The 19,811-nt window shown below is 53.7% G+C and overlaps 1 protein-coding gene across 7 annotated transcripts; it reads right to left on the bottom strand.

The window, feature by feature from the left end:
• Positions 1–579: 579 nt before the first annotated feature.
• Positions 580–18,030, bottom strand: KCNIP2 (potassium voltage-gated channel interacting protein 2). Of its 7 annotated transcripts, none has more exons than XM_007116093.2 (10): positions 17,693–18,030; positions 5,417–5,512; positions 4,476–4,574; positions 3,696–3,820; positions 3,221–3,290; positions 2,982–3,052; positions 2,753–2,860; positions 2,463–2,567; positions 2,266–2,328; positions 580–1,971 (listed from the first exon to the last, which is right to left on the bottom strand). In XM_007116093.2, exons 1-10 carry the CDS (start codon positions 17,763–17,765, stop codon positions 1,924–1,926), a joined length of 858 nt encoding a protein of 285 aa, XP_007116155.1. In that variant the 5' UTR covers positions 17,766–18,030; the 3' UTR covers positions 580–1,923. The 7 variants fall into 7 exon arrangements, with proteins under 7 accessions (XP_007116155.1, XP_007116156.1, XP_028343113.1 ...); XM_007116094.2 differs by having other exon boundaries at positions 4,476–4,529; XM_028487312.2 differs by having other exon boundaries at positions 580–2,328; positions 4,476–4,529.
• Between the last annotated feature and the right edge of the window lie 1,781 nt (positions 18,031–19,811).

Below are 19,811 nucleotides of genomic sequence, written 5' to 3'. Positions count from 1 at the left end.
CATTGGCGGCCCATCTACAGGAGCAGAACAAAGAAAGGTTCCCACCCCGCACAGGAAGTTTCTATTACCCTTTGTGTCACCTGCTCCACGGTGACCTGCCCTGGGTCCATTTCATCTGCTCCCCCATCATTCTTGGCTGCAGTACAGACACAAATGCACCTCCATACTAGAGGCAAGGTTGGGATGTTTATACAAAGGAACTTTCATTAGAAACTAAAGGGAATTCCCCTCTCAAAAGAAAGCACTTTGAAATTAACTAAGATGTCTGTAAATTAGAAATTCTGGATTCCGCTGGTAAGAATGTTTAGCCAAAAGACAGCTTGCTTGGCATAGTCTTCAGGACATCAATCACCTTTCTCTTCCTTGTCTCCTCTAAGGATGTGGGAGGGAGATTCGGGGGGCCTCTCTGAGGTCCAGTAGGTTTCCAACCCTTCCAGAACCTGTGTCTTGATCTCCTGCCAAGGGTTGGCCATACTATAGGAAAGGAAGCATTTTCTCTGGAATCCAAAAGGCTGTATGAATTATGGGTTGTGAGTTATGTGCGGGGTAGGAGAGACAAAAAGGCAGAGACAGAGCCTGTGCATAGCCATTGTGTTTTATTGGATCTGGTGTACTTCTTATTTTACAAAAATTACAGAGGAACCAAAAATGCAAAGCAGTCAACAGTGTTCTGATAGGAAAGGGGGCTCCCTGGGGACCCTCCCCCTCAGATCACAGCTGACTGGGAGAGTGAGCTAAATGGGACAAGCAGATATATTAAGGGGTGGCGGCACGGCAGGGGTGCTGACAATGAGGTGGGACCTGGGTCCTATGGTCCCTGCCTTCAAGGTGTGCTCAGGGGCATCTCTGGGTAGACTGAATAGAGCAAGAGGAGACTCTGGGTGGGCAATTAGGAGGCTATGTCGGAGGGCAGGAATAGAGCCTGGGTATATCACAAAGTCTAATAAATGCCCCCACACTGGGTTCAAATCTATGCCTGCCTCCTTCCTTCCTTTTTCTTCTAAGGCATCCACTGTGTGGTCCCTGACTTACTCTGTGCCTCCAAGTCTAGAGGAAATGGCAAATGAAAACTTAAGTTGTAGCCATCAGAGAGGGTAGGCTGAAACTTCGGCAGGTATCAGCCAAGACAGCTCCCACCTATCTTCCCCCTGCTGCCACCACCACTACACAAACAGGAAGGGAGGAGAGGAGGGAATTCCAGGGATGAGCCAAACACCAGGATCCCAGACTCTCCTGGGATACTTGGAAATTTTCTGGGGTATTTCCAAGGAAACAAGGTCTTCTGAAGAGCCTGGAAATTCATATTCTGACAGCTTGGAATGGCAGACCTGTAGAGCTCAAAGCTATAGCCTGGCATGCTCTCACTGATAATCCCCAGGCCCTTCTGTTCTCTACCCCCAGCTACCTCCTAGGACCCAAGCACTGGCTCAGGCCCAAGATTACTCCCTCTACATTCTTGTCCACCTCCTACAGGGCTCTCAAAGGCCCTGGTCTGAAAGGCCAGTCAGTGCCAAGGACAGAACAGCCTTTCTGATAAGGGAGTCTTAGGGGAAATGGTTATGAGATCAGGGATGGGGGAAGCACCATAGCAGGAGACATTTTGTCTAGCGTTGTGGTTTCTCAAGTGGGGGTGGACCGGGGAGGACCACTCAATTCCTATAGCAGGGGCACCCTCACCACTAAGTTTCAGGCAGGAAGGGGGAACTGTTGGGAGTTGGGAACACCCCACAGATACACTCTGCCCACTCTATAGCCCCCTCAGCTCCAGCAATCTGGACCACTAAATCCCCAGGCTCTTGGATTCCTATAGCCCCCAGGGTAGAGCTAGGATGAGGACAGAGCTGGGAAGAGAAGGGTGAGGTCCACCTGGACTAGGGCTACAGCATGGTCCCCCCAGGACAACTGACCCCCTCTCCTGGGGAGCTAGATGACATTGTCAAAGAGCTGCATGGACCTCATGATGTTCTCGTCCTGTAGCCATGGTGGGAGAGAGGCAGATTGGAGAAAAAGAAAAAGAGCTTATCAGAGACAGGGAGAAAGACATTGACTCAGAAATGGGGACGTTCAGAGACAGAGAGAGGCAGTGAGGAAGGAGACACCCAGAGAGGTGGGGAAGGGACAGGCCTCCCCAAGTTATGAAGGAAAAAGATTTAGAGGTGGCGGTGAGTTAGGGAAATAGTACTCTGCCCAAAGGAGCCTTCTCTTACATCATTGAATCAGGCCCTGAGTCCAGACCAGGGAAATGTAGAGGGCAGGGCCCTGTACCTTTTGACAAGATTCAATGAATTCCTCAATAGTCACCACGCCATCTTTGTTCCTGTCCATCTTCTGCAAAAAGGTAGTCAGGTAGGGAAAACAGGAGGGATGACAGGAGAGAGGCAGGCAGAACTCGGGTAAGTTCCCTTCTGGGACCTCACCTCCTTCCCTTCACTCTAAAACCCAGCCTACCCAGTCCCAGGCACCTGGAAGAAGCTCTCCACGTGTTCCCTTGGGGCCTCCTCCCGGAGTGCAGGATGCGTATACTTGCCCATCATGTCATAGATGGACTTCATGATATCAAGCATTTCCTGTTAGGCCGAGAGAGAAGAGGATCCCTCCTCAGAGCCTCCAGCCTCCAAACTAGAAGGCCTAGAGCCTAGGGCAGACCCCACCCCTTGCTGGTGATGTATATGTGGGTCACATTTCACTCCTATGGGCCCTTTACACCTCCCCACACACATACAACCCCTCCAGCTGTTCAGTTGCCTTGTACCTCCTTGGTGATGCAGCCATCCTTGTTGAGGTCATACAGGTTGAAGGCCCAGTTCAGCCTGTCATCTGTGGTTCCCCGAAGAATCACTGACAAACCAGCCACAAAGTCCTAGGAAGGAGGTAGGGGAAAATGGGTCTTCTGATACCTTTCACCCAACCCTGTCTCTGGGTTTGGCCTGGCCCTGAAGCCCCAGGAAACATGCTTCCCTGGCCCACAGTCTCCAGCTCACCTCAAAACTGACTGAGCCATCATGGTTGGTGTCAAAGGCATTGAAGAGAAAAGTGGCATATGTGCTGGAGTCTGCAGGATAAGTGTGGATGAGTAAGCTTGGTTTCCAGACAGGAGAGGACTTCCTACCTCCCTACCTCTATGGGGCTCCTCAAACCCCATTCACTTGGCATTTCCAGCCCTCTCCCCAAGTCAGCCTAGAGATGGACAGCTGCTTCCTCTCAGGACTTGTCCCCTCACCTCCTTGAGGAAAGAACTGGGAGTAAATCTGCTTGAAGTTCTCCTCATTGACAATTCCGCTAGGACATTCCTGGGGGTAGCGTAGGGAAGGAAACCAGACTGAAGGAAGAGATAAAACCCCCTTCCACTCACCGCCCCCCCCACCACGTTCCCACCCAACCCTCCCTGTCCAGAGACTCCCAGAGAGAAGGGAAATCTTCGTGTCTCCAGGGGGCTCACCATGTAGCTCTTCTCCTGGAGGAAAGACTTCTCCCAAGCGCACAAATAAAAAAACACAGAACTGACAGACCAATCTACAGGCTCCGCCCCTTCTCAAACCAGCAGGAACCCCTATCTAGAAGTTCGGTCTGTGGTGGAAGGGGAGCTGTCCCTTCTCCTCCCCTCCCCTGTCACTCCTCAAAGCCTCCAGGCCAACCTTTCAGAAAGTCCTGGATAGGCCCTGCCCCTCCCCAGTTTGGTTCAGCTTTGCACTCACGTTTTTGAAACCCCGGTACAGGACCTGCAGCTCCTTGCGCGTGAACTTGGTTTGCTCCTGCAGCTGCTCCAGACCCTCAGGCCGGTGACACACGGTGGACAGTTCAAACTCATCCTCCACGCTGTCTGCGGGGTGGGGGCGGTTGGGGGGGACAGCCGCGCCTCAGGCCTGTCCCCCACGACCCCTCTTCAGAATCACTGAACCATCCATCCCCCCATATCCGACGCCGGAGACCAGCCTGCCAGTTCCCCGGACCCAGAGCCAAGGACATCGAGGCAAGGAAAGAAGATGCTGGTCGGCTTCGAGGTATATCAGCGGGCCCAGCCCAAGGCCAGGCCTGGCCCCAGAGCCCGGGGGTCTGAGTCAGCGCTGGCCCCTGGGCCCTTGATCCCTGGTTGGAGGGGAAGGCCCCCAGCCACGTCTTCGTCCCAGAAGGCCAGGAGTAGGAAAATTGGGTTGGAGAGGGGGCTTCTGAGGGTTCGAGCTCTGGGCCTCCCTTACCAACTCAGATCCGCCCAGTCTCACCCTTGCCCCGCCCAGATCCTTCCCTCCAGCCAAGCCCCGCCTATCCCAGCCATGCCCGAGCCATGCCCCGCCCAGCTCCAGCCAAGCCCCCTCCACACCCCACTCCTGCCACACCCCTAGTGTGCCTTAGAGAAGGCCACCACCCCTGGCCCCATATCAGCCCCGCCCCTGTTCCCAACATCCAGTCCCCAGGCAGGTGCCCCCCCCAGGCTCCCGAAGTCCCCCGCCCCCGCCCCCACCAGGAGAGTAAGTCACCTGGGTCCAGCGGGCGGGGTCTGTGGGGGCGGAGGGAGGCTGGGGCGGCTAATGCTGAAGGGAGCGAACTGTCACCGAGAAAGCGGAGGACCCGGCCAGCTGCACACACCTCGCCCCTCACACTCACAGCAAATCTCACAGACCTGCGTGTTACAGTGCACACACACCAGCCCCCCACGCGCACAGAGGCACACGTAACGAATGAGCACAGACACAAATCGGACCCCGCGCACATCCCTCTGCCCTTTTTCCGAATCGACCCCCATTGTGGGACCCAGCAGAATCAAACACAACGACCTTCTCAAATAATGAGTACAAACCGGGCCTTTATAGCTTGCAAAGATGCAGTATGTATAATCCTGTGAGGTGGGCAAAGCCCAAATGAGGAAACTGAAGCCTACAGACAAAGCAAGGTCACTCAACTGGGGACCAGGCTGGTACTAGGAAACTCAAGTATCCTGGCATCTGGAGGAAGGCGGGCTCCATCATTACACTTGTATCCATCTAGTCAAGGCACAGGTGACCTACATCTCAAGGCCCAAAACATGCCCAGGGGCGGGGAGGGCGGCCAGACACTAACCCCAGCTAAGCCACGCACAGACCCTCACAGCCGCCTGGTCCCACCCCTGCCACGCTGGCCACACTCACACAGGCTCAGAGTGGCCTCAGCCTGTCACACTGACCACGCCCAAACACCCAGATCCTGCCCATTTCGCACACCCAGATGGCCCACACACTCAGGCCCCGCCTCCAAACTGACCACGCCCACACATTCCTCTCTGCGCTGCGTACCTACGCCCCCTCACACTCCTGGTCAGCCAGTGCCCAGCCCACCTCCGCCACATTGGTCACGCCCACACACACGCAGGCCGGCTCCCTCACACCGGTCACACCCCGACACATACGGGCCCCACCCCCGGAAGCACAGGAGAGGCACTTGCTTTCACTGACTGAGGGCAGGGCTTGGGGCCCGCAGCAAGGCAGCAGCTTGAGGAACCGCTGCTTCAGCGCTTTTTTAGTGGGCCCTGGAGGGTGGCCTGGGAAGAGAGAAGACCCCAGGAAGGTACATTAACCCCATTGTCCCTCTGTTCCCTGTACCCTCCCCACCATCACAAATCAACCCCGGCTGGGGGCGGGTGTTGGGGGAAAACGGGGGGTGGGTAATGGTGAGAGTAGCTGGGGCCGGTTAGGGGAGTCCAGTGGGTTTCACAGGCATAGAAAGTCCACCAAGGTGGCTCGGCACCTTGTATAAAGGGACACAGCTGGGAACAGCGAGGTGGCTGGTGGGGGGGGTGTGGTGGAAGTAGCATTGGCCTCAGTCTTTGTTGACACAGTGTCCTTGGCTCCAGTGCTACAGCTGGACCTCTGAGGGTGATGTCCAACCCGGGGGCTGCCTGCCTCTCTCACACACACAGTGACAGGTGTGTATACATAGTATGATAAATCAGAGTGATGGATGCCACACAAGGACCGTTTGATACCTAGTACCTCATTCATACCCAGTGGCCTCCCAACACATGCACACACACACACACAGACATACACACTTTGACCTAGTACTTCTTAATACAAACATATACAAATGTGACTGACCTGGGAAAAACATGACAGACATACATTAGGAACCATACAGGCCATCTTACACACAGCATGATCAAACCACACAAGAACACACAATGACCCTGGGACATCACATCACAGTGTGGTCACCATGATATATCAAGGTCTCCACACACATGCCCATATCATATTGTGACCTAGGTGCCCATGGCACCCAGATACCTAAGACTGCACCTCACCCACAGAACCTGCATTTGCCCTGGATACACCCCCACCTTTCTTGCCTATAACCCCTCATTCCAAGGCACCTAGAATCTTCCCGCCAGCAGAACAGAGTTCTCAGAGAACTCATCCACCCTAAAAGTGTGTCCCTTCCCAGTCTTTTCCAGTATGGCTTACTCTTTGAAGGTGAAATGATAGCAAACTTTGAGGCAATGACAGACCTTGGAGATGAGTATTTTGTTGTAATGTGGGACTACCCAGAGCCCACTGATCACAGTTCCCCTCACTTCCTCTTATTTACACATGTGTCCTACAGCTGTAATTGTATCCCAGGGAGACCCTCCAAGTTCCTGTTGTGTGTCTGTCTCCTGGCTGCACTCACCTCCAGACTCCAGGGCCAGAGCTCAATGGACCTGGCATACTGACTGAAGCTGGCCTCAGTCCATTCCTGGAGGGGCCCAATTTCCTTTAGTTGTAGATTGGCACCCCAGCTCCCTTGCAGGCCCTGCCTCCCAAGCCGGCTCCACCCTCAGGAAGATGCTGTGCTCCCAGGAGGGAACTGCTTGAAGTCAGCGCCTCCTCTCCCTCCCATTTGTCCTCTCTCCCCAGGAGCTATGGAGAGGTGGGAGGGAGGCAGTAAGCTGGGTGAGGGATCGATGGCGGCCTGGCCTCTGGCCCAGGGCTCCATTAGCCTGGACTTTGCTTTCCCGAAGCCGATTGTGCCTGGGGCCTCTGGTGGTGTAGAAGCCTCTGGACTGGGGGATGGCTCCCCCCGCCTCTCCCAACCTCCCCCTCTTCACACATCCCCCCATCTGGTCCCCTGCCTGCTCCAAGGACTCAGTCTCCTCTAGGCTCCTCTGAAGGTGGGCAGAGAAAGGGGGTGCCTTCAGCAGACAGGATGCCTCCCCCTTCTCACCAATAGTCTAAAGGGGATGGAAAGTTAGAGCCTGACTGACTTCATATTTTCAGGACTGGATGAATCCCAGTTCATCTAGGACCAATCCCTGTGACCCACCCCAATAAATGCAGCAGAGGATGGAGGGTAGACTAGGAGTTTTCTGCTCTTATGGAATCCTAGAGCAGGCAATTCACGGACCTTCTTGCCTAGCTCCTTTCACATTTTTTCAGTTCTCCCAGGTGTCTACCCTGCTGTCCTCTTATCATGGTTCTTGCCTGTTTTCCTGTAGCCATGCTATGGAGCTGCACAGGTCTCGGCATGAAGAAGAGGGAGAGGTTAAAACTCCCTGGGGAGGCAGAACATGTTCCCCTCTCTACCTCCAGTATCACTCTCCCCACCTGACTTTGGGGTTGGGTGGAGAATTGCCTTCCTGCTCCCCATGTCTAGACTCTGGAGCCCATTCTGCCCTTAGATCCTGAGAGGACCTGGGAGAGGCAAGGTGGCTTGGGAGGCAGGGTCCCTGATCTGATCCACCCCTCACTCTCCTACCAGATTTGTCTATGAATGTCTCATTCAGAGTGATCCCACTCCTGTCCCTTCAGAACCCACCCCATCCCTAGCCTTGGGTATGGAGCTGGTATATCATTAGGGAACTCTGGGAATAGCCACACACACAATCAGATGCCCAAAGAGGCTCAGCCACACACTCCGTGCCCCTCAGGCACAGTCACATCTGCTGTCTCATAAAGCAACACACTCTGTCACTCAGACACATTAAATCACACCCCTGTCACATACACAGGCTCAAGTAGTCATACGTTTTGTCCTTTCTCACACACGTGAACACACAGCCACACCCCCTGTATCTCTCACACACTGAGTCCACACACACCCTGTAACCCACTCCTGCAAGGATGGAGGTGTGGAGAGTCACACACATCTTCAGAGCCATTGTGGGTCCCTGGCCCCAAAAGGAACTCCCCAGAAGTCTGGTGTTATCTCAGGACCCCTGGAACCTCCTTCCTCTATTCCAGATACCCCTGCCTGTCTCCAGACTTTTCCTCATTCCCCCCAGTTTCCCCTTATCCTCAATCCAAGTCCCCCCATGCTGTACCCCCTCATCACCTCCCTGGCTCCTGGCCCTCTCTCTTCACCTCCCTCAGACACCCAATCCCCCAGATTCCCTCCTCGCCTCCCCCAGATCCACTCCTTGAGTCCCCCTCTTTGCCTCTCCCAGATGTCCTGTTCCCCCAACTCCTCTCCTCCCCTCCCCCAGATGCCCCATCCCATCACTAACCTGCTTACCCCTGCAGCCCTCACCCCAGTCATAAAGTCAGAGTAATCTTCTCCCCAACCCTGCGGGCCACTGTCCTTCTAGCCAGCAGGCCAGACATGCCCAGACACCTGGGTTACCTTCCAAGGAGACAGGCTCAAAGAGGCCAAACTGCTCCAGGACCTTGACAAACAGGGCGAGGACCACAAGCACAGCGACCATCTCCAGCCCTTCCAGGTTCATGGTGGGCCGGGGGCATGGCCCCACAGGCTGAGGCTGGCCCTCCCTACTCACACTTCCTCCCCCTCAGGCTCCCCAGCCTGAGTAGGACTGCCCGCAGTCTCCCTCCCCCTCTCGCTCCCCGGATCTCCTCCCTCTCCCCCTCCCCCCACCTCCCCACAGGCCTCCCAGCCACAGCCTCCAAGCCACAGCCTCTTCCTCTTCACGGGGCCACTTCTGCCTATGGATTGGTATCTCCTCGGAGCTTTTGGTGTGAAGGCTATGGGCCAGGCCAGACCAGAGAAGGGGGGCAGTACCCTGCCTCTGCCCCTGAGACAGCTTCCCTCAGACACCCTGTGGCTACTCTGTGCCAAAGAGAGGGGGCAGAGGGAAGACCTGTGCTTAGAGAGAAGGCAGGGAAGGGCAGGGTGTGTGTGTGTGCGTGTGTGTGTGTGTGTGTGTGTGTGTGTGTGAAACTAGGAGCTGCACATGCATAAGTAATAGATGTGTGGGTCAGAATATGTTATAGGTGTCTGAGTGTTTTCTTGTGTGTATATTCCTGTATGTGTATGGACAGTATGTATACCTCCTCTTACGTGTGTCTGTGTGTGTGTTTACACATGACTGTGCACCTGTCTTAGGGGTGTGTGTGGTGTATATGGGTATGTAACCTGGGTGTCTGTGGGGTGTGTGTGTGAGAGTGTATTGGAGTATTTCTGAGTGTATATGTGGTGTGAGGTATCTGTATTTTAGCAGGGTTGTGGCATGTGGGTCTGAAGATTGGTAGTATGGATGTGTCATATAATTAGGAGTATGAGTCTATGGTGGTTGTGTAATTGTATCTGCATGAAAGTGTATGAGAATATAAGGGAGGAGAAGGTGGTGACCTCTCCAGTCAGGAGGACACCACCACCATCAATTGTGGTTGCCATGGAGACTGAGAGGCGGGAAGCACTCTCCTCCCACAGGCCACAGGGAAACTGAGGGAGGATTAGGTCCAGTAGCCTGGGCAGGAAAACAGCTGCTTAGCCCTATCATGACCCTCTGGGGAGGGGACTTATTGCAGCTGCCTTTGGGACCCAGAGAATCAAGCTCCTTGGGAGAGGAGGGATGTGCTCTTCCTTTCCTCCTGGCAGGGGCCTCACCCAGGAGCTGCCAAAACCCTCCCTGTTCTTTGGGAATCTTTACTGAGCTGATGGAGAAACCCAGAGTAGGAGGGAAATCTGAACCTTCCAAGGGAGCCACACAGCCCCGGTGTATTCCTGGAGCCCCTCCCCCGTCTTCCGGTCTCCCTCAAGGTGGTGGTGATGGCGGCCATCAAGGATGGTGGTGTCTGTAGTGGGGTGGGGAGAGGCTTGCAGAACCAGGGAGCCAGAAGATAAGAGCCTCTGGGTTACTGCCACAGCTGGCTAGGGACTAAGCACTCAGTATGTGCTAGATAATGTGCTATGTGCTTACAGACATTATCACATTGAATTTTCACAATAAACCTATGAAGGAAGTACTGTTATCCCCACATTATGGGTGGGAAAACTAGACAAAAGAAGCTTAAGAAAATCTCCAAGATCAATAAGTGTCAGAGCTCAATTTTAACCCAGCCTGACTCAGCCTGCGCTCTAAACCACCACGCTACACTGGCTCCTTTCATAGACAGCTTGCCCACACAGGAGGCCCAGTTTAGGGGGATTAAACCAAGGGACCCTTGCCACCTCGTCCAGCTCTGGGATGTGTTTCAGCCTCAACTGTGGGGTGGGGGTGGGGATGGGGGCTAGTCCCTACTGCTTCATTTGAGGTTCACGGATCTGCAGTTCTACATGGCCACCACTGGGGGGTCAGGCATCCATCTCACACCGTATCTTACCCCTTCCCTCTCCACCAACCCTTCCAACATCCTTGGGAAGGAGGGTATGCCTCCGGCAGGCTTGGTCCTCTGCTTGTCCCCCCTCCCTCCCCCAGGAAGAAGTCAACTCAGGGACTGTTTTTCGCTTCTCACACCTTTGGAGGTTACAGGTTTACAGATGAAATAAGCAAGCATCTCCCTCTCACCTTCCAAAATCCATGCCTGGCATTTAATACCCTTCCCCCACCCTCATCGGCAGATCCCTTTTTTTGAGCCAGTTTAGCCTCCTCACTGTCCCCCAAACACACCAAACTCAGTGCTATCTCTGTGGCTTTGCTCCTGCTATTCCCTCTGCCTGGAATGAACTCCCTTTTGCTCTCCTATCCAACAGTTCTTACCTGTCCTTTAGAGACAGCTTAAATTCCCTTCCCTTCAGAGCCTCCAGCCCTCAGCAGGCTCCCAGCTACCTGAAATTCTACGGTAGCCCATTGGGCCCTCAAAACTCAGCACCTAAGTCTGTAATGTTATCAGTGGGAACAGTAAAAGGAGGCAGCCTAGCATGGTAGGTAACAGTGTGGGCCAGGGTGCCAGACTCCCTGGGTTCAAATCCCAGCTCTGCCCCTTGGAATTAACTGGGAAAGTTCTTAATCTCTGTGTGCCTCGGTTTCCTACCTCATATGGTTGCTAGGCCCTCCTAAATGAACTAATACATGGAAAGCTGTTAGAATAATTCCTAGCACAGAGTAATTGCTTATAATTGATTACTGCCACTATTAATAATATTATACTCCCCCCTTACATATCTTAGCAATTTACAAAGCATTTCCACAAACATTGTTATTTCCATGTCTTCTCATGACAACCCCATGAGGTAGGCAGAGTGAATAGTATTGTGCCCATTTCACAGATGAGGTAAATGAGGCCCAGAAAGGTAAAGGAACTTGCTCAAGGTCACCTAGCTAAGAGGAGATGTTGCAAATTTGAACTCAGGTCTTTCTGGATCAGTCCTGTTTCCTCAGATTCCAAGCTCCTAGATGGCAAAGATGTTAAAAAATTGGACCTATACAAATTGAATGCCAGGCTCTGAGCTGGTGCCTGTGGAACAAAGGTGAACCAAACAGGGTGCTGGCTCTCCTGGGCAGGGAGAGACAGCCCACTGACAGAACCATAAGGTATCTACTCATTCAAAAAATATTTGTTGTGTGCCTACTATGTGGTAGGAACTGTTCAAAGCAGGCCATGAAATGAGCTCTAGTCTTCTAACTGGGAGCCCAGGAAAAACCTGGAGAGGATATTTTTTGAGCTGGTTCTTAAAGGATGGCTAAAATGTCAACAGTCTGCCTTAACAAAGGGACCAACATTTATTGAGCATGTTTTGTATCCTTGATACTTTACACATGTTATCTCATTTAGTCCTCATAATAGACCTGAGGGGTAGGGTCTATTATTCCTGTGTTTACAGCTGAAATGGTCAGATTGAGTAGCAGTATACCCATTTTGCAGATGAAGGAACTGAAGCTCAGAGAAGTGATTGTCCCAAGATAACACAGATGATAAAGGATAGATGGAGACTTGAACCAGAACCAGTGATCTGCCAGCTCCCTCAGGCTGTCTCTCCAACGTATGTGGAGGTGTCAAGGAATCTTGAGTGACTGCAGCTTAGTTCGTATTGGGGGAGCTATGAGTGATAAGACCAGAAAGGGGCAGATTCCATGGAGCCTTGAATGCCAAGCCAGGCTATTTGATTGGAAAGAGGCAGCACAGCATCATCTCCTTGCTCTCTGCTACTGATTCCCAGATGGACAGATTGACAACCGTTTAGCCGGTTGCCCTGTCTGCAGACCCTCCTCTTCCTTCTCTCACCCTCACCCTCAACCTTCAGAGACCTCGACCCAGCCTTACAGGACTCAAGGTCCTAAATCAACCAGGCCTCTGGTGAAAGGATCTGATAGAAGTGAAAGAGCAAGTTGTTTTTCAGGCTCCCTCTTCCCCCTCACTCAGAGACCTCTCAAGTCTCTGGGCTCTGTGAGAAAGTTGCCCAGGTCTGTCCTCCCCAAGCATCCCTGTGCCACTTTGCTCTTCACCCAGAGGAGTGAAGTCTTAATGAAAACACTTTAGGCAGAGTGAGGGCTGAAGGGAAAACTATCTTGAAGCATTAGGTGAGCCCTCCCTTAGATCCCTCAAATCTCACCACGGAGATACACCTATCATTTAGTTATTTACCTCCCGAAGTTCAAACCCAGAGAAATACTGCCTAATGAAGGGGGCCCATAGTATCTAACTGTCCCACTTTCCCGTCTTCCTTTGCTCCCCTAGTGAAGAACCCAACCAGTAAAGACCCTTCTGTCAGCCCTCCAGCCCCACTCCATCCCCAGGCAGGCCAGAAGACAGAGCAGCCCCCAGCTGCATCAGGTAATTAATGGCCTCCCTAGGCCCTGGGGCTATTTTAGGGCCTGGAAGTCATGCCTGCTATGATTGAGAGCTGGCCCAGCCTGGCTCCAGCCATCTGTCACTTGAGACAGGCCCAAGCTGGGGGCTTGGAGGACACATGCTTCCCAAGAGAAGACATCCAAGCATGGCTTTGGCTCAGCCCCATCTCCTCTCCTTCTGGGAGCACATTGTAAGGAGAGGCCTGCTCATGCTCCAGGGGTTCAAGGGGATACTGTGCAGAGAGCCAGAGAACTACAGATCCCAGAATGCCACCAGGCTAGGATGTTTTGGTCTCCCCAGGTCAGGTGGGGAGGAGATGCTAGGTTCTGTGGGCCCTGCCCAGGCAGCTCTAAGGAAACCCAAGTGGAGGTGTGCATAATCTCAGCAGTGCCATGATATGATACCCACAATCCATGTCATAAATTGCACAAATCCCACACCAAGGTACAACCTTATGAAGTCTATACAGCTAACTTAGTGTGACTCAGGAACCCCCAACCCAACTCTAAAGCATAGAACTCCAGGTACATGCAGTCTTAGTGTCACAGAATTCCAGGGATATGTAATCCTAGGGGTGCACAGCCCCAGTGATCACAACCCCATTGAGGCACAAACCCCCTTAATACAGACTCCCAGAGATAGACAAAACGGTGACATACAATCTTTATGCCACACAAGTCTATCCATCCATCATGCATAAACTCACTAGCTGAGTTCATGTTGGTTCAGTCCCACCTCAGGATTTTTTCCTTCTGCACACTGCCCCTGATCATCTTAAGATTCCATTAAACTAAGCAATTCGGTAAAGAGCTTTGCCTTTTCCCTGCTCTGCTGCAAGCTTCCTCCTTTCATCCCTGTGAGGGGCCTTGCCCCTTACATCCATCTTCTTGAGGCCCCCACCTCCGCTCTCAGTAAGGAGCCCTGCCCTCTCTTCCACCATTGTGAGGGACCATGATGCCCCTTCTCCTTTCCTCTTTGAAGACCCCTATGTCCTTCACCTTCTCTTTAAGGGACCCTATCCCAAGCTCCACTTCTGTTGGAGTCTTGCCCTTTAAACTCTTTTCTTTGAAGGATCCTGCCCCTTCCATCTCTGTGAGGGGCCCTTTCTCTCCCCACCTCTGTAAGGCTCCTATCCCACTTCGCTTACTTTTTGAGGGGTCCAGCCCTTTCCTCCCTTCCTCATACCTGGCGACAGCGACCCAGTCACCAGCTGGTAGAGGGATCGCGCTGCCTGCCCCAACGGGCTCCGGCACCTGCGGGGGCATCTGTTCATGGTCCTGCGGTGAGCACAGAGGTCAAGCTCCGCCCCCAAGGCCCGGGGCGTTCTGATCTCCGCCCCCAGCGGAGTGGGCCCTGCGTGGGCGGCGCGGGAGGGCCGGACCCATAGGACCAGGATCTCAGGCAATAGAGCCTCGTTCCGCTTCCCGTCTTCTCCCGGCCACACGAGGGGAACTCACCCTGGCCCCAGCGCCTGAAGCACCCGCCCCCCAAAATTCCCAGACTCGGGCGGGGCGGGGCCGGGGGGGGAGGGGCGGCACGGACTCTCCCTCACAGCCTTGTCTGGGAATATTTTCTGAATTTCCGGTGGGGAAGGGGGTACCCACGGTTTTTGAAAAAGGAGCTGGAGAGGGAATGAACATTATCTTTCATTGCCCCGCTTCATCCCCTCATTCTCTGCCTGTCACACCCCTCCTCTTCCCATTTTGACACAGAGATGCGAAGGGGTTAGAGGACCTAGTTGTCATGGCAACTCCCCACCCTTCCATACTTCCTGGACCAATGGGCGCGAGAGTAGGAGGGAAGAGGAGGAACTGACCAGTGTATTGGAGTGACAAAGGGGCGGCAGGGACGTGCCCCTACTGGTCTCTGTCTTCTGGCTCTGAATATCTTTTTCTTGCAACTGTTTTGTGTCCCTGTGTCCTGTCCGGTGGGTTCACACTCTCCCCTCATATGCCGATTGTCAGCCAGATGTATCGAGGAGAAGCCCCCCTACCCACAGTCCTGGCCCTGCACTCATCCCTATCTGGTTATACCCAAAGTAAACCCTTCCAGGACCCACTAACGCCTTTAAACTTCTGACAGAGCCTATGGGGATCCCACTCCTCCGACTGGGATCCCGTATTTTTGGCTGAGAATACTACATTTACGAGGCGAGAGTCACCCCTGAACTCCATGGAACCTTGCCACTTGATTTGGCAACATCCTCATCTGGAATCAGCTCCGCAAGCATGGCTCCTCTAAAACCACACGGGGGCGCGCCAGTCCGGGAACGATATTTATGGCCGGAGGGACGCAACTCCGGAGATCCCAGGCCGGGACCCGAGCTCAGGACTTGGCCAGCCAGGTCCCAACTCTCTCCTCATCTTCTCCAGTCCTTTCCTTGCTTTCGGCTTGGACAGGACCGCAGCGGATCGCTGCCTTTTCCCACCTCGCCGCACTGCCAATAGGTTCTGCCAGGCCCGGAGGTGCTAGATGCGGGGCGGGGTGGGGCTCAGATTTTCTCCTAAAAGTCTCCCCCAGATTTGTTTTGAGCCTGGGGTGGGAGTGGATAAGGAAAGAGGCTGGGGCAACCCAGGATGACCTGAGGTATGACTTTAGTGCCCCCTCCCTGTCAGCCTGATAGGCCGGGATGACTGAAGCCAAAGAATACCCCCAGGTCCGTTTCCAGGAATCCCGCCTGCACAAGGAAGGAACACTGGGAATTTGGCTGGCCCTGCTGCACTTCCGCCTTGCAAGCGCTTCAGCACCGCGGACAACGACTCCCCATCCGGCTCCAGCTCAGGCGTCTCCGAGCACCTACCGCCTTAACACCGGCTTCCCAACCCCATTTATCTCCCGCTGTAAGATAAGCCCTCCTTCGAAAGGAGAGCTCCTGGTAGTCTTATTTCTACTTCCCAAGTCGCGTGTGGAGCTATCTACAGCGAGGATGCTGATGACGTGTAACACGATTCTTGATGCTTGTCAACATTTGAACTTTCTATTTCCCTTGCGGGGCAGGCAGGTGGGAAGTAGTATTTCCCATTTTACAGATGAAAAAAATGAGGCCCAGAGAGCAAAAGTCATACAGAGCTGGTATTCACACTTCTATTCCTGCACCTTTCCGTACAAGGGCTTCCCCACTTCCACCCAATCTCTGATTCAAATAGCCAAGTGGGGAGCAGATGATTCCACTAAACGGGAGAATCAGTTAAAGCAGGAAGCAAACACTGATTAATGCCGTGCTAATGAGGGCGCTGGGGCCCTTACTACTCTCAAGGATCCTGAGTTGGTGAGAACACAGTCTAAAGCAGAGCTAGTCACCTGGACCTTTGGAATCCATCCAGGCCTGAGGCACATCTAGGGCACATCTGGGGCCTGCCTGAGTGGAAGGGCTCCCCCTTCTGGGAGTCTGGGCATAGGGACGACCAGCTTGTTTCAGACACAGGGGAGACAGTCTCCCTACTCCCATTCTCTGTTGGAGTTCTTGGGCAGGCTGCACAATGAGAGACAGAAACACACGTATATGGAAATGTACACAAGGTGACACAGTCACCCACACAAAACACGTGGATCTGCCTACCAAACCCAGGAATATGCACAGGCACAGATGTACTGGTCTCACATACCTCCCCAGTGTGGGAGAGAGAGGATGCCTGAGCAGCAAAGTGGTTTGGGGGGATACTTAGAAGGGGAGGTCACATGGCACCTCCCAGGCCTAGAGCTTCTATCTCTGAGTCTGGAGGGGAGGCTAGAGGGTTTGTTTTCCTCTGGGTTTGGGTGAAGTTCTGGGAGGGTTGTTGGGGGCTGAAGGAGCTTCAGTTGTAAGAATGATCTCTAAATACTTTGTGGGGGTGCTGATCCGGCATTAACCAAAGCCTCCCCACAGGAGCTGGTGACGCTCCTGGAAGCCAGGCTGGGTAGATGGACACCAGAGTCCTTCCTTGGGTCACCCTGGGCTATTTGTGGAAAACGTGGGGAAGCAGTGGTGTTCATTAAAGACCCCCTTCGCCCCAGGAAGCCAGAGAGGCAGCAAGGGTAAGACATGCCATAGACACTCACAGAGCCCCACTGCAGACATCACCACATGAAAGTACACAATCAGTATCAAACACCAATATAACCCGCACAGTCTCACAATTAAAACACAACACAACACACTTCAACACATGCTTGTCCCAGGAGGTTCACAGTCATAAAGTCTTACAAAGAGACATACCACCATAAAGTGAAGACCTGACGCAAACTGGTAGTCACATGCCTCTTCATACAGAAAATCACACACTCAAAGCACAGAGTTGCACACAGAACAGAGATACTTGGTTAAAACAACTTCATTAGTACAATCAGGGTCCTACACAACCTCACTGAAACATCTGACAAGACATACAATTGCACAATCACACGCAATCACACTCACCCTGGCTGTCACCAAGCCCAGGGCACATGGCAACCAGCTGTGGGAGGCGCACACACATATATACACAGACACAAAGAATGACAGGCGCTCTCGCACGTAACACCTCCCACTATAGACACCCTCCTAGCCTTGTGTCATGCATGCCCACACCTGCTGCCTCTCCCCACCTGCCCACGTGCTCTGCCCCCAACCCCTCCACCCCCGACCCCCGCGGGACCCAAGGCTTTGAACCTCAGTGTCCTGCCGCCCAGAACAGCCGGGAGGGTACCTGGGAATGGGTCAGAGTGTGGGTAAGGGCCTGGCAGGGGTTAGAGGGGCTTAAGGGTCTGGGGGGATGGAATCTACCCTCCTTCCCCCGACCCCCAAGCCACTGACTCACCCGTGAGCTGGTCATAGGATCCGTCCAGGTCTCGGGAATCGGACAAACTCTCCTTACGGCCCTGGCCCCGCATGGCCCCCGGCGCCCCCCTCCCGTCCCAACGTGGGCCGTGGGAGGGGGCGCCGGGTGCCTGGGATAGAGAACTCACACGGCGCCCCCTGGCGGCGTAGTGCGCTGCCGGGGGCTGGGGGCTGGAGAGTCAGCGCTTGGGCTAAGAGCCTGGAGACCGCCGCGGTCTAGGGCCCACCTGGGGATCCTGGGGCAGGAGCGGGAGGCTTGGGCAGTAGGTGAGCGCAGAGCCGGAGGCAGAGTGGAGCGGAGAAGAGCCCGGAGCTGGAGCCGAGCCGCCTCTCCTCCCGCCCCCTCCCCGCGGCTGTCACCGCCACCTCCCCACTTTGGCGCTGCCGGGATTGGCTCCCCCTACCCCCGCCCCCTCCTCTTTGCAGTTCGGGGGAGGCACCCGGTGAAAGGGTGAGCTGAGAAGTGCGGGGAGGGAGACGAGCTCTCTGGCAACACTACCCCCTAAACCTGAAGCCCCGGGTCTTGCGGGTGGAGGAGGGAACAGGGCCATAAAGGCTCCACTAGGAGGAATCCCCGCCCCCGATTCTCAGCACTCCTTCCCCTACCCTCAGCACTGGCCGGGGTATGTATGAGTCCCCTGTTCGGTCTCCCTGTCAGCCCCTATTTTCTCTGTTGTTCTCCACCCATGTATCAGTCTCTCTGGCCCCCACCAGTGCCCACCCTGCTTGAAGGGGGTTAGGGATGCAAAGGTCAACTCAGCCTCTAACGCAGGCTTATCTCAGGCCAGTGGACTACAATTTTCTCTTCTCTTGGAAGGACCCCTACCCTCACCCACTCCAGGACCCTGTCTCTGGGCTCTATTCACCCTCAAGGTGCCTTCTTCCCTGATCTAATGACCCCCGCTGGCCAACTGGGAAGAAGAAGAAAAGAGTGAACCAGGTCAGTTTCTCAAGACTTTCTTGTTCTTTTGTTCCTTTTTTTTTTCTTTCAACTTTCCTGCCCTGCTCTCTTCTGTCACCTGCCCTGTCCTAGATTCCTTCTGTTTTCCAGAAGATTTGGGAAATGATTGAGGGGTTTGGGGATGCAGGCAAGAGTGGGGGAGAAATGCCCTTGTTATGAGGCCCCCTTCCCTTAGACTAGCTCTTTTTTCTGAAGCTAGCGGCTAGCACAAAGCTCGGCTACCTCCAGCTCCCAGAAATGGCTACTGAACGACTGAGCCTACTAGTCTGACCTCCCCCACGATCCTTCCTGGGCTCCTAGCCCATGAGCCCCCCCAACCACCATGAGGATTAGGGGTGGGGGCAATGTCTGATGGGTTTTGATGGTATGGTGGCAGTGTCCCAGGTAATCCTGCCTGCCCAATGGCTCCTCTGGAGGAGTGACCTGCTGAGATGGAAAGCTTCAGCTAAAGTGACCCCAGCACATTTAGTCTCTTCAGCTGGATTAATTTACAAGCACTTGATTCAATTAACCCAGCAGGAATTGTGGTGAGAGTTCAGGCATGAGAAGGGGACAAGCAGCCAAAGGAAGGATTATCTTTGGGAGCAATGCCCTACTCCTGGCTTTTCCCTGACTCTGGAGGGTCCTCCACAGACCTGGTATAGACATTGGGGCACGGACAGAGCATAGACGGCTCCTTTTGGGGTTAAATTCTAAGAAAGGATGGGACTCCTATTTGGAATTCTTAGAATAGGTGTATTTAAATGGGCCAAGAGATGGGCTTTTAAAATGGAGGGCAAGGAGTGCTTTGCTTATTGCCTCATGCCCTGGACCTGCCCTTATGCACTTCATATGAAAGGCTGGCAGGAATCTAGAAGCAGCCCAAATAGGCTGGCTGGCCTCCTTAACACCAAATTTTGAGGTAAAGGGATTTTCTTCTTCCTTCCTTCCACCCAAAAGGCAAGGGAGGCTACAACTTCTGAACTGAACTGGCTTCCACTAGGACCAGGAGACTGAGAAACAGCGTATAAGGGGTTCCCTAACCAGATGAGACCAGCACCTTGGAGATTACCTTAACTCTGTCATTGAGAAAGGAGTTCTGGGTAACAGAGATTAAGGGGAAATAGAAAAGACACTAAAAAGACTGTCCCATACAAAT

The sequence above is a fragment of the Physeter macrocephalus genome, unplaced genomic scaffold, assembly GCF_002837175.3.
Source record: "Physeter macrocephalus isolate SW-GA unplaced genomic scaffold, ASM283717v5 random_1541, whole genome shotgun sequence".
Classification (NCBI taxonomy): domain Eukaryota; kingdom Metazoa; phylum Chordata; class Mammalia; order Artiodactyla; family Physeteridae; genus Physeter; species Physeter macrocephalus.
This window is presented reverse-complemented; position numbering and strand designations above follow the sequence as displayed.

Bases quoted from the DNA above. Each gene is read 5' to 3' on its own strand.
- KCNIP2 (XM_007116093.2), bottom strand. From the start codon at position 17,765: ATGCGGGGCCAGGGCCGTAAGGAGAGTTTGTCCGATTCCCGAGACCTG. The intron at 3,291-3,695 runs GTGAGTGCAAAG...CGCTACCCCCAG, and splicing joins TGTACCGGGGTTTCAAAAAC to GAATGTCCTAGCGGAATTGT. The intron at 1,972-2,265 runs GTACAGGGCCCT...CCATGGCTACAG, and splicing joins TCATTGAATCTTGTCAAAAG to GACGAGAACATCATGAGGTC.